The 14,715-nt window shown below is 45.3% G+C and overlaps 1 protein-coding gene across 4 annotated transcripts in view; it reads left to right on the forward strand.

Moving 5' to 3' along the window:
* LOC147028733 (receptor tyrosine-protein kinase erbB-4-like) overlaps positions 1-14,715 on the forward strand; it is a 787,552-nt gene that overhangs the window by 687,768 nt on the left and 85,069 nt on the right. For all 4 annotated transcript variants that reach the window (XM_085879397.1, XM_085879399.1, XM_085879401.1 and 1 more), the window contains one exon: positions 9,005-9,190. In XM_085879397.1, coding sequence (XP_085735523.1) covers positions 9,005-9,190 — 186 coding nt within the window. The remainder of the gene's footprint in view (positions 1-9,004; positions 9,191-14,715) is intronic.

Consider the following 14,715-nt stretch of genomic DNA (forward strand, 5'->3'; position numbering starts at 1 on the left):
TTGAGCAACAGGCCACAAAGCAACAGCATGGTGCTGGCAACACTGGACACCATCACGATGATCAGCAACCTGCAGTGCAAGCAGCATTCCTGATGGAGGTTAAGGCACTTGTGACAGTGCTGGAATAGATGGGGAATCCATTTCGAGAACACATTCAAGACCTACTAGTCATTGACACAAGGGACATCGTGGACATCCAAGTGGCTGAAACTGTGAGAAGGATCGAGACTCTTGGTGAGGAGCAGTACACCAAGTTTGTGAGAGAAAGGCTGGAACAGTGTACAACACCTATCACACAAACACTTCCAAAGAACAAGTTGCCACTGTTCAGTAGGCCACCAGTCAAGATTAAGTCAAAACAGAAGGCACAGCTCGCAGCACTGAAGAGTGACTGTGGTCTCTTTTCGAGGCTGTACATCTCTTGTCAAACACGAGACGGAGACATGGACAATTTCTTCTCCCATGAAAACCAGGCAGGCCCACCAGCTCTGTCAATTGGAGGGAAAATTCGGATTGGGGTTAAATCAGATCGACTTCGCTGCCTGGAATCATATCTGCTCGAAAAGAATAGTGTGCCTATGGCTGATGCAACAATTCTTGATAGTGCAGCTGTGGTTCAAATGCTAAATCCGGGAACATCAAGAACATTTCAAGAGTATGGAGAAAGAGTGTTTGCACCATACATCTCTGCTCAACTTGAGAAAAGCAGCCGCATCGACCTTGTCTGGGATGTATACCTACCCGCCAGCCTCAAAGCCTCAACAAGACAGAAGAGGGGAAAGGGCACCAGGAAAAGTGTGGCTCCTTCTACTGTGATGCAAAAGAACTGGAAGGACTTCCTTCGATGCGATGATAACAAAACCGAATTGTTTGCTTTCCTGTCACGCGTAGTTGTTCATCTTCCTCTAGCAGAGGGCAACGAACTGTATGCAACAGATGGAAGTGGAGTCCTTTGCTCTCTGGCTGAGTCATACTTGGCCTGCCTTGCCCCATGTTCGCAAGAGGAGGCCGACACTCGTCTACTTCTGCATGTGGCAGATGCTGTGCAAAAGGGGTATAAGAAGGTGACCATACGTACCGTTGATACTGATGTGGTAGTACTGGCTGTAACTTCATTCAGCAAGACAGCTCCTAATGAGCTGTGGGTTGCCTTTGGTGTCGGGTCAAGCTTTCGTTACATAGCTGTTCATGAAATGGTTGCCACAATGAATCCAACACAGTGCCTGACTCTCCCAGTCCTTCATGCTTTCACAGGTTGTGACACTGTATCTGCATTCGCTGGCAGAGGAAAGAAGACCACCTGGGAAACTTGGAAGTCTTTCCCAGAGGTGAATGATGCTTTCAATGAACTCTTATGCATGCCAAGTGAGGTCAGTGAAGGATCAATATTACTGCAAGAGCGATTTGTGGTGCTAATGTATGACCGAACCAGTGAGAGCATGGAAGTGAATCATGCCAGGAAACCGCTCTTCACACAGAAGTCTAGAACTCTAGAGAACATTCCTCCAACCCAGGCAGCACTCAAACAGCACATCAAGCGCACTTGCTACCAGGCCAACTGGTGGAACCAGGCATTGGTCCTGGATCCAGAGATGCCAGAGCCATCTGACTGGGGCTGGACAAAGGGAACAACTGGGTAGCAGCCGCTTTGGACCACTCTCGCCGAAGCATCAAAATCGTGCCATGAATTGATCCACTGTCGCTGTGAGAAAGGATGCACTGGATGGTGCAAGTGTGCCAAAGCTGCGCTCAAGTGCACTGCACTGTGCTTCTGTTCTGGAGGCTGTTAGATTTTGATCACTACCATTACCATCATCATCATTGCTATTAATAAAGTATGAGCTATTAATAAAATAGACTAGCAGCATGGGACTATTCTGTTAATTTTTTTGTATTATTATCCCTATAGTGTCAAAATGGAAGCGAAGTTTCGCTATATTGCATAGGTCCAATCCATTGTCTTTACCAAAAGAATGTCCAAAAGTTTTAAACGTAATTTGACCTTGACCTTGATCGAAATGCATTTCCTTGGCTCCTGGCGATCTCAAAAGTATCACCAAACGAATGGCCATTCCAAACTTAGTTGGAAATGACACCTTAAGTGTTTTTTTACACTGTTTAGTTCCAAAATTAAACGCATTTGAACAGTCGACCCGGTGGACTGGTGGCCATCTTGGATTTGACTTCTCACGGTCCTCAGAGGTCAAATCTGACTTCCCTCCACATCTGAAAATAAACCTTATGGTATTCACTTACTATGTCAGAAAATTCATGCTTTTCTCATAAAACGCACAATTATTGTGCTTATCCGCTGTACTATCAGTGTGATAACCAATTACAGTACATAATGTATGCAACCCAAAAACCATGAGTAGCTTTCACCGAAAAACAATGTTGCATTTATATAGACGTTTCAGGTATATTTCACGAACATTATTCTTTATAAACAGCTGCATGTGACGGGTGGAAAAAAGAATTGGCTCGTAATTTAGAGAATACGTGAATACGGCAAACGGCTCAGAAATCGGATGTTATTTCACAACAACTCATTCAGGGTGACAGAGCATGAACTACTCACTCAGGGTGAGGGAGCATGAACCACTCGCTCAGGGTGACGGAGCACGAACCACTCGCTCAGGGTGATGGAGCACGAACCACTCGCTCAGGGTGATGCAATACAAACGACTCGCTCGGGGTGATGGAGCGTGAACCACTCGCTCAGGGTGACGGAGAATGAACCACTCGATCAGGGTGATGGAGAAGGAACCGCTCGCTCAGGGTGATGGAGAATGAACCACTCGCTCAGGGTGATGCAATACAAACAACTCGCTCGGGGTGATGCAGCACGAACCACTCACTCAGGGTGACGGAGCATGAACCACTAACTCAGGGTGATGGAACATGAACCACTCGCTCAGGGTGACGGAGCACGAACCACTCACTCAGGGTGACGGAGCACGAACCACTCGCTCAGGGTGACGGAGTACGAACCACTCGCTCAGGGTGACGGAGCTCGAACCACTCGCTCAGGGTGCCGGAGCATGAACCACTCGCTCAGGGTGATGTAGCACGAACCACTCGCTCAGGGTGATGGAGCACGAACCACTCGCTCAGGGTGATGCAATACAAATGACTCGCTCAGGGTGATGGAGCGTGAACCACTCACTCAGGGTGACGGAGAATGAACCACTCGATCAGGGTGATGGAGAATGAACTACTCGCTCAGGGTGACGGAGAATGAACCACTCGCTCAGGGTAACGGAGAATGAACCACTCGCTCAGGGTGACGGAGAATGAACCACTCGATCAGGGTGATGGAGAAGGAACCGCTCGCTCAGGGTGATGGAGAATAAACCACTCGCTCAGGGTGATGCAATACAAATGACTCGCTCGGGGTGACGGAGCATGAACCACTCACTCAGGGTGACGGAGCACGAACCACTCGCTCAGGGTGACGGAGCACGAACCACTCGCTCAGGGTGACGGAGCACGAACCACTCGCTCAGGGTGACGGAGCACGAACCACTCACTCAGAGTGACGGAGCACGAACCACTCACTCAGGGTGACGGATCACGAACCACTCGCTCAGGGTGACGGAGCACGAATCACTCGCTCAGGGTAACGGAGCACGAATCACTCGCTCAGGGTGATGCAATACAAACCACTCGCTCAGGGTGACGGAGAATGAACCATTCGATTAGGGTGATGGAGAAGGAACCGCTCGCTCAGGGTGATTGAGAATGAACCACTCACTCAGGGTGATGCAATACAAACGACTCGCTCAGGGTGATGGAGCGTGAACCACTCGCTCAGGGTGACGGAGCACGAACCACTCGCTCATGGTGATGCAATACAAATGACTCGCTCAGTGTGATGGAGCGTGAACCACTCGCTCAGGGTGATGGAGCAGGAACAGCTCTCTCAGAGTGACGGAGTGTGAACCATTCGCTCGGGGTAATGGAGCATGAACCACTTGCTCAGGGCGAGCGACCCAGACCAGCGTCACATTGCGGTCCGAAGAACCAGGCACCAGCGAGAGACAATGGAAGAACCAGGCGCCAGCGAGATGCGATGGAAGAACCAGGCACCAGTGAGATGCGATGGAAGAACCTGGCACCAGCGAGATGCGATGGAAGAACCAGGCGCCAGCGAGATGCAAGCAGAGCCGAGAGCTCCGTTCAGCACTCATCTCGACGACCACAAACTCTTTTCCTTTTCGATCGCGCCACAACCTTATTCACCCTTGTCCGGGGGGGGGAGGGGGCGCCTCTTCCCTCCCCGCTCTCCCCCACTGGATGGTTTTGGCACGCAAAATGCGTTCGTCGCCCTGTCATTGGCCAAAACGGGCGGTAAGTCCGTCGATTGGCCCGGGGGTGTGGTGACGTCACGTGGACCGCCTTTGTCACCGTAGTGGGGTCTGATTGACTGAGCGGTGGCCACCTCACTTGTAGCACGCTGATTGGTCAAGGGCCACCACGAGGATCCTCCTTGAACTCCGCCCACCACAGGCGCCATGGCGTCGGCCAGAGCGAGGTGAAGGTGAGGGTGATGCTGGTGTCGTTGTAGAAGATGAGGGGTGTAAAAATGAAAGAAAACCCTGACTCTCAAAGTAACTTCACAGCGCATGTGCATTCAATTACCCATGAAACAAAGGACGGGACCCTAACTTGAAACACATACTTACCGATATAACCTTTCTATAGGACCTGTATGTTGAGTGCTCATGGCTTCCAGATTCGTAACAATAAAACTAAAATTATCCTAGTTTCTCACCTGTTGTTGGCTTCGTGGCTAAGCTGGCTGGTTTGGGACCTGAGGGTCCTGAGTTTGGGCCCCTGTTGGCCAATGACAACACCAGGTGGGGTTGACTCAGCCTATCATCCTTCTGAGGTCAGCGAAATGAGTGCCAGCATACTGGGGGTAATAACCATTTGGGGTAACCTGTGTCGGATTGGCGACCCATACAGGACTGTACTCTTTGCCAATGAAACTACCTTGACAGCCCCATATACCTTTTGTGGTGAAAAAGGAATGGTATATTATTATTATTGTGATGATTTTTTTTTAATTATATTATTATCCTAGCTTCTGCAGCTGATACAGCAGTTGAAATAAGGGCAGCATTTTCTCGACGTGTGAAAGACCAACACAGATACTAGTGCACTATTTAAATTATTGCTATTCAGAAACATAACATATTCCATGAGGAAATTGAAATTCAAATGAGTCTATTGGGGAAATTTACAAGCTCATCACGAGTTCTGCAATAAAGAACAAAGTAAATGCTCATCTTAGTGGAGTAGGACACCTTATTTGTCCCCATGCTTCATTGTATGTATTCTGCTTTGAGAAAGTTTTACCGAGAATTATCACAGCTCATTTTGATGGAAGTCCCGAAAACCACAATCGTTAACTGTAAAAATCCAACAAACTGTTGTATGTCAGAAGTGTTCATCGAACTTTATTGGAAGTTAATATGAACTTTAGGATTTACACCCAAGCACAACATCATAGTTATTACAGGTGATATGAATGCTAAAATAATTGATAAAAATGCATTCAAGGACAGATCAATATGGGAAGCGAAATGCAGGATTTAATTTTCCAAAACACACTTGTTGTTACAAATACAAGGTTTCTTCAAAGAAGATGAAAGAAGAAGTCATTCCAGTACCTAAATGGAATGCACTCCCAATTGGCTTCCAACTTGATTTACGATAAATTACACATCGTATCCATGATTTAAAAGCTTATAGCAGTTTCTCAAGAAATGGCTCAGATCATTTGCATAATGTCTTCTTGAATTTGGTTAGCTCTTAGAATATAACTGAAACGTGTCAGAAAATGTCACGCGTGTTAGGCTTTCTTTCTCAGGATAACTTGAGAACGGCTGAAGGGTTCCTCGTCAAACTTGGTACAAGTATGTATCATGGCGCATTCATAAATTGCTTCGATTATAGGGTCAAGAGTTCAAAGGCCAAAGGTCATGTCAGGTAAAAATGAGATATTTGAGAACAGCTTAAGGGATTTAAATCAAACTTGATATAAGTATGCCCAGTGTTGGCTTAATGGTTAGGTTGGTGGTCTTGGGATCCTAGGATCCTGAGTTGAAATCCCCCTCTGCTGTTGAATTAATACCAGGTGGAGTTGACGCTGCCTGTCATCCTTCCAAAGTCAGCAAAATGAGTGCCAGCTTGCTGGTATCCTGTGTCAGAGTGGCGACCTGTCCAGGATTGTACCCAAAAGCCAAGGAGACTGCTTAGGCAGCACCAAGGCTCTGCACAGAGTATGGTCCCAATGGATGGATGGTTGGAATTCACTGGTCAGGTTTGATTGAAAATAAATAATAATACAATCATGTTATTCAGTGGAGGTTGAAACATATGTTCTCATTGAAGCTGCTGATGGAGATTATTTTCCATCAATATTTTCAATCTTTTCAATCTTTCTGAGACAAAAAGGCCAATATATATGTGGCCTTTTTTTTATCTCAGCAAGAATTGAGACTGCTGATGTTATTTTAACCAAATTGAGCCTTGAAAAGAAAACTGTTATCTGAGAGGATAATGCCATGTCTATAATCAGAGTAACTTGTCATCATTTATGTAGAGCCTTCCAAGAACAAAACATGTCTGCTGTCAAGAAAGAAAAAAACAACATAAGATTGTGCACATCCTACAACAAAACAATTGTGTTCTGACTCAATGGCACAACACTGCCTGGGAGGTCGTTCATGAAATCGCTGAAGGACAGTGCAGCAATCCATACCATTTAAATAACAAAATTGTAGCATTGAGAAATGGTGAAGCCACTTCAAAGATCTCCTTAGCAATACTTCCTATGATGAAACAAACTGACATGACATTGCCACCATAACAATGGAGCCACTTCTAATTTCAAACAATTCCATCACGACTGAAGAAATAGCAGAATTATGAAAACAAAATTAAAACAGGATGGTACCTGGATTGCATCGTGTTCCTGCTGAAGTTGAATTGTTTGAAGGAAAATCAGTTACTTTAACAATGAACTTCTGGCCACTGTAAACAGAGCCTTTGATGGAGGAACTGTTTCTGATTAATGACAGTTGCATCATCCATATTGGTTCAATTTGTCTGTCTGTCTACAGACCTCAGTCTGTGATCAACAAACAACTGTATCTTAATTAAGTGTTAAATTTGGCTCGTTGAAAAAAAAAAATTTTGCTCAGAAATGCAAAGCAGAAGTTTAAAAGGTCCTTCTCATGTCCTCAAGATTGTGTGCAGTGAGGTGTTCGATGCATTCTCTAGTTGTTTTCTCGAATCAAGGAGAATTTTGGTGTCTGTGATAGCGAGAAACAACTATGAAGCATCAGAGAGTGTGTCACATAGCACGCCTGATCATGGTACACAGCAAACCTTATGTGGCCATTTTTGTGCTCGCAGTATAGGCATGGATATGGCCAGTGTCTTGCCTGGGTGCAGCAGAACTGACGTGGCAGAAATAAACCACATGTGGAATGTGCTTCGCTTTCAGTGGAATGAACAGGGCGACAGGCTCAGCTGATCATTTTCACTTCAGCAGCCCTACCCTGTATCTGAAGCTCTCAGATCCAGAAGGAGCATTCCTGCACTCAAGCAGATAACCAAGCTACTGGGCCATTCAAGACAGGTGTTGGTCACATTAAGCAGCCATTCACCTCAACAGCTTTGCAACAAACACACAAAAAGCAAGCTTTGTATCTGCTTCAAGACTGTCTGCCTTGCCCCACCAACAGAGTTGCTCTGCACTATCCGTTTTTCCTCCTCACACTGGAAGATTCAAAAGGTGAAGCCAATGGTAGGAGTGAATGTGACATTGTTCTAATCCTACAGGCTCTATTTTCCCCTTTCACAGAGACTCAACACAGTGGGCTGATGATTTGGCACAAAAGGAAATATTCTGGCTGTTAGGAAACCAAAGCAGAAACAAAATCCTCCTTTTTGTCGTATTGTTCTGAAATGTCCGACATGATAGAGATGGATGAAAGACACTTTAGTACACTTGCATAATAACTAAATCCAATTGGTTCCAGTTTCTGGGTTCCTTCATGGTCAGATATTATCTCTGCTGTGAGAGGCTGTTTGGAAACTTGAGGATAGCTCTTCTGGAATGGTCTTGTTTGACCGTTTTTGTTAGTTGTTGGTGATAATTTGTTTATGTAATGAATTTGCACGTCTCGTTGAGTGATTTCACATGTGCTTTGCACTGCGCTCATGGGACCTTCTTCAGACTACATGCTCTGTGGGCTTGTTTCTGTGTTTCTTCCTCTATTACTCTTTATTAATTTCCATTCTTGTGGTCCTGCTGCCCCACTTTTGTATAGCTTCAGTCTTTCATGATAATCAATTTTGGGGAAACATTTTAAAAAATAATTTTAATCTTTTTTAATTTTAACATTTGACACCATTATTTCAGCTAAATGTGTGTGGGCGAGAATACATTCATTACATACCTGAGCAAAGATCACTCATTTTCAAGTGCTAGCTTTCTCTCAGAAACCACTACTATCTTTAGAGTGATGATCTTCAGAGAGATATGATTGTAACAGATTGTAACATGATGAAGACTCTGCTGCGAACGTAACACGTAAGCTAAATTCAAAACCTCTGTATCATCTTGAAAGTCAAAGATGATCCCGAACCCTGTGATACGCTCCCACCTCACATGCTCGAGCTCAATACAGAGCACAGGAGGGGCCATATGCAACCTGTAGATTTGCAAAACGGCTTGCAATGGTGAGAATGGTGTTTGTCGTTTTTATCTTTCCATAAAATTTATTTATACTCCATTGCAGAAGAAAATAACACTTACTTGTTTGTTTGTGTGTATAATGGTCCTTGTAACAATTCCTGCCTTGAATACATTGCAAGTTAAAATTGTCGCTTTATCTGCTTTTATGATCTCACACCATTGCCCCCACTGTCTTTCAAAGTGAACAATGAATCTTTAAGTGAACTCTCTGCTTTGTATTTCTTTTGTCAGGAGGCTTACATCATGGCGAGCATGAGTCATGCTCATCTGGTACGGCTGCTGGGAGTATGTTTGACACCACGTGTGCAGCTTGTCACACAGCTCATGCCACTTGGTTGCCTGCTAGAGTACGTCCGTGAACATCGTGACTCCATTGGTTCTCAGTTACTACTGAATTGGGCTGTGCAGATTGCAAAGGTGAGACCTTGTAAATATGTTTGAGGAATGCCAAAGATATTCATCAATGTGGATTGTTTTCCAAAGCCACTGCATTAAGAGGAGTATTATTTTTGTACTGGCTTGCAAGGTCACAAATGCACATTGATTTGCAAAAAATAAGGGGTGACCAGCAAATGCTTGCACCGACTGCAGTTGTGAATTAAATCTGTATCGCAAGGCCAGAACCATCATATTGTTTCTGGGAAATTCAAACTTTGATTGTGAATATTGCAATATTGATGATGTGCCAGATCATGGAGTAAATGATAAAATTAATTTGTTGCCAACATTGTTTTTGGTGAGGTTTTGAAGTTTTGAATGCCGAGATTAAAAATATAGTGGAGGCTGTGCCTGAAAGTTTTTTGTTGTTTTTGTATACAATCTTGAGGCTCGTATAAGAGCTAACACACAGAACTTACAGCAAGGGGCGCAGGAGATGAGAGTGGCGGGAGAGGGAAGCTCAAAACAGAAGTGAACAGTGACATTAGGAGACATGTGGAAGGGAGAGGGATGGGGCAGGGAACATGGGGTAAACAAGATGGACTCTACAGGGACTTTCAGGTCCTGACACAACAGGGACTTTCAGGAAGGAAAGCAGGGAAATTTAAGGCGGTGGGTTTGGGGTGGATTAACGGAGGGAGAAAAGATCATGGTTTTGGATCGGGAAGATAAGAGGTGGTGGTGAACAGCTGTTTTGTTGACCTGAATGGAAGATTGGGATTGAAAAGAGTGTGGAGTTTGTTCCAAAGGTGGGGGAAAAGAGGAAAAAAAGAGTGAAGGTGAGCAGTGATTCTTGATTTTGTTAGTTTTACCAGAAGGGGGTTGCTGGCAGACCTTGAGCACCCTGCATAAATATGGGGATGAGGGGGGGGGGGTTCACAGACACAGATCGTGAACACAGACACAGAGGTTCACAAACATATCACAGACAGATCGGGTTGGGGCAAGACCCAAGAGGAAACAGTAGAAGACAGAAAGACCACTGACCTGCCTTCCTGAGAGAGTGAGACCCAAAGATACAGCCTCATTGTAGGAGATACCAATGATCCTAAATGCCTTGCTTTCCACAGTATGAAGTCAAGAAAGGTGAAGGAGGAGCACCGGCTCAGAGGGGAGAGCAGTTCTCCATCAAGCTGCAGACCAAAGCTTTGCATTTGGTCAGGAGCTCAGATTTGCCAAGGAAGGACCTTGCATAACTGAGGCAGTGACTGACTTTGGAGGCCAGCTTGGAAATGTGGCCTTCCCATGAAATATCATGGCAGATATTGAGACCCAAAAGCTTGAATGAAAGGACTTCTTCAAGAAGATTCTTGAGAAAGTAGATTCTCGTGGGAATCCGAAATAGCTCCCCCCAACCTCCCCCCCCACCACCCCCACCCCGGTAGTCTTCTCACACGACCCCTGGCCTGCAACAATATGTGTGTGTGTGTGTGTGTGTGTGTGTGTGTGTGTGTGTGTGTGTGTGTGTGTGTGTGTGTGTGTGTGTGTGTGTGTGTGTGTGTGTGTGTGTGTGTGTGTATATATATATATATATATATATATGTATATATATATATATATATATATATATATATATATATATATATATATATATATATATATATATATATATATGAGGTAGGAGTGAAGGTGAATCATAGCCAGAGGTATTACTGGGGATGTGGGGGAGTGAGGGTAATGCATGGAGAGTGAGGAATAGAGTCTTTGATGAAGAGAGAAACTCCACCATTAGGAAGAGGCTTATGTACGTCATACCAGTGGAGGGAGTAACCAGGGAGAGATACTAAGGATTTTGAGATGTCTTGAAGGAGGAAAGTTTCTGCAAAGCAGATAATGTCTGGTTTGTCAGTGGCAACCTGTATGGAAAGATCTGTCAGGTTTGAGCGAAGACCCCAGAAGTTTGAGGTCCACAATGTTAAGGAAGAGGGAGGGGAGGAGACTTTGGGTGCAGGGTAGGGGAGGAGAAGGGGAGGTAGTGAGAGTTGTTGACAGAGTGTGGGGGATTGCAGAAGAGCTAGGGGAGAGGGCCGGATGAGGTGGGGAAAAGGCTCTGTGGTGTTGGGTTGAGGTACAGTGGGGAATAATAAGAGAGGGGGTAGAGGGCAGTTGAAGATTCGAGGAGGTGGAGTGATGACTTGAAAGAGAGAGGGCAAATGAAGGAGGTGGGGTGATGAGATGAAAGAGAGAGGGCAGATGAAGGAGGTGGAGTGATGAGATGAAAGAGAGAGGACAGATGAAGGAGGCAGCTTTGTGGATGTGATGGGGGTACTTTGAGAAGGGTGAATGAGGGGGAGATTGGAGGGAAAAGGGTGAGAGGGAAGAATTGAGGGAGAATGATGAGTTGGTAGTTTTTGAGAAAGGTGAGATTGAAGCTTGGAGGGGGGAGAGTGCAAATTGTTTCTTTGAGAGGTTTAACAATGGTTCAACAATGGCAATATGGTAACAAGCTTAACAATGGCACTAAGTTGAGAATGGTTCATGCATTTCTCCCCGGAAAGGACTCACCTTTCTCGGCTTCACGCTGTGAAAACCAAGGCATTTGGGATGACTGGTATCTCCTGCGATGATTTTGAGTCTTTGGGTCTCTCACTGTCTCACTGCTGGCAGGTCGGTGGTCTTTGTGTCTTCTACCATCTACTCTCTGGTCTCGCCCACCTCTGCCTCGTCTGAGATATCTCCCCCCCCCCCATATTTCCATATTTCCGCAGGGCGCTCAAGGTCCGCCATCTTCCCACTTCTGGTAAAACTACCAAAATCAAGAATCACTGCTCACCTTCACTCTTTCATACCTCTTTTTTCCTGCCTTCGGAACAAACTCCCACACTCTCTTCAATCCCACTCTTCCCTCCAGGTCTTCAAAACAGCTGTTCACCACCATCTCTTATCTTCCCCCATCCAAAACCTCGATCTTTTCTACCCCCGCTAATGCACCTCAAACCCACCTCCTTCAAATTCCCTGCTTACCTTCCTTCCCGGAAGTCCTTGTCATGTAAGGACCTGAAAGTCCTTGTGGTTTCCATCTTGTTTTCCTTGTGTACTCCACCCCATCCCTCTCCCTTCCACATATCTCCTCATGTCTCTGTTCCCCACTGTTTTTTCCTTCCCTCTCCCTCCCCTCTTGTCTCCCGCTCCCCTTGTTGCATGTTATTTGTGTTAGCTCTCCTACGAACCTCGACAGTGTATACAAAAAAAAAAGTTGGTCAAGAAAATCTTTACATACCATAAAATATTGAGTAACAATGAAATTAGATTTTGTTTGTTTGTTTGTCTGTGACATGGGGGACAGATTGGTAATGCTGAGAAAATGTATATTTGCTGTGAAAAGGCAATTTTTGTGACATAGCTCATTCCATCTTACAAAATTGCCTTTGGAAAAGAGTGATGCAGCACACAGAGGAAAATACCACAATGAAATTTCCTGAAATAGGACATCTTCAAATGCTTGCAGGTAGTGTTTTGAATCAAAGGTGGTTGATTTTTGACTTGACGCACAGCATACACATGGTGTTGAACCTTGTGGGGAAATGGGTCAGAATTCAAGAAATTGCGTGTTTATATCTTTCAACTATTATTCATTTGCGAAAGAAACATGATGCTTTGTTAATATTAAAATAAAATTGGAAACAAGGTGTTGATGGAGGACTTTATAAAGACATCCAGTGGGCATTTCCATCATTTTACCATGTGGCATGTTTATTACCTTGCTTTTGTTGAATCAAAATCCAATGTCTGAGACGAGCTTGTTCACTTCTGACTCTGAATAGGAAAGACACAACTACGATGGTTCTTTATGCACTATACAGAAATCAAGGCTCATGAAAGGACATCAAGAGTGGATGGTTGAGTTACTCCCATTGAATATTGATGCATAACCTTTTTTTAAGATTTCAGAAGAAACTGCCCAGGTTGTTGCCTCTCCATGCCAATCACATTATCAAAATATTTTTTCTTACATTACACAAGGAATAAAGAAGGCACTTTGGTGCAGGAGGAGGCTATTCGACCCATCATGCCTGAGCTGCACCAAACCCAGTATCATCACCTATCCACACACAAGCTTCATATTCACACAAACCAATATCCCCATATCCCTACATCTCCAATGCATCCAGTCCAGTCCAGTCCATTGGGACCATACTCTGTACAGAGCGTTGGTGCTGCCGAAGCAGTCTCCTTGGCTATTGGGCACAATCCTGGACAGGTCGCCACTCTGACGCAGGATACTTGAATGACTCGGTCATCCCAGCAAGCTGGTACTCATTTTGCCGACCTCGGAAGGATGGCAGGCTGAGTCAACCCCCTGGTGAATTAATTCAGCGTGCTACGAGGCTTGAACTCAGGACCCTCAGATCCCAAGCCGCCACCCTAACCACTGAGCCAACACCAGGCTACAATGCATCCAGGTACCTACCAAAATCCCATTTAAACCTATCCATCCACTCCACTGCTACTACCTTTCCAGGGAGACATGCACGTACCATTCATTCTCTGACTAAAAACACCCCTTGCCTGAAAACTGTGCTTACTCTCATCATCTCTACCCTCACGCTATGGCCCCTGGTCCTAACACTGTCCACTCTGATGAAAAACTCCACTTCAATCTTGTCCACATCCTTCATTATCTTAAACATCTCCATCAGATCCTCTCACAATCACCTCCTTTCCAATATGTAAAGTCCTGTCTCCTTCAAACTTCCTCATAACTTAGCCTTGCCAACCTGGGAATCGATCTCGGAGCTCGATGCTGAACCCTCTGCATGGCAGCGACATCCTTCCTCAAATGTGGAGACCAAAACTATACAATATTTGAAAGGGGAGCTTCACTAAATTCCTCTACAGTGTTAACACTATCTCTTTTGATTTATAATTCATCCTCCTACGAATGCAACCTAAAACCCTATTAGCTTAAAAAGTCAAGCCTGGCACTGTGCTATCAGCTTACCGCCTCACCCCACCCCTCCCTCTCCCCACCCTCCATGGATGACATTGATAGTTATTGGCGTTTATTGTGGAAATTTTGGTCGTTTAAGATAATTTGACCTCACAGTCATGCTTTCACATTCATCTATCATCTGTTGACTATCAACTCCAACTGTGGTCGAACCATTACACAGTAATTAGTCCAGCCCCGAAGGGTCAGGTCAGGTCAGGTATGGGAGCATGTGCCAGAACAGCGCGTCGCTGCGTCCACTTTCCGCCGGTACTCCAGAGGCCTCCGTCTGGCCATCCCCCAGGCAGATGCCAGGCCCATCCCCATCTCCTTGAGATGATGGTCAACCTGCTGCAACCATGAGGCACGTGGTCGGCCCACTGGCCTCCTCCACTCATGAGACTCCATCGCTGAGAGAATCTGGTGAGCAGGATCAGCGTCAGGAAAACGAGCCACATGTCCATACAGCCGCAGCTGACGCTCACGGACTATGCAGGTAACAAATCTCATCCGAGTCTCTCTCAGCAACCGCTCGTTGGACACAAAATCCGACCAGCGATAGCCAAGGATTCTT

Source organism: Eptatretus burgeri, chromosome 4, assembly GCF_056783735.1.
Source record: "Eptatretus burgeri isolate ZD-2024b chromosome 4, Ebu_testis_v1, whole genome shotgun sequence".
NCBI lineage: Eukaryota > Metazoa > Chordata > Myxini > Myxiniformes > Myxinidae > Eptatretus > Eptatretus burgeri.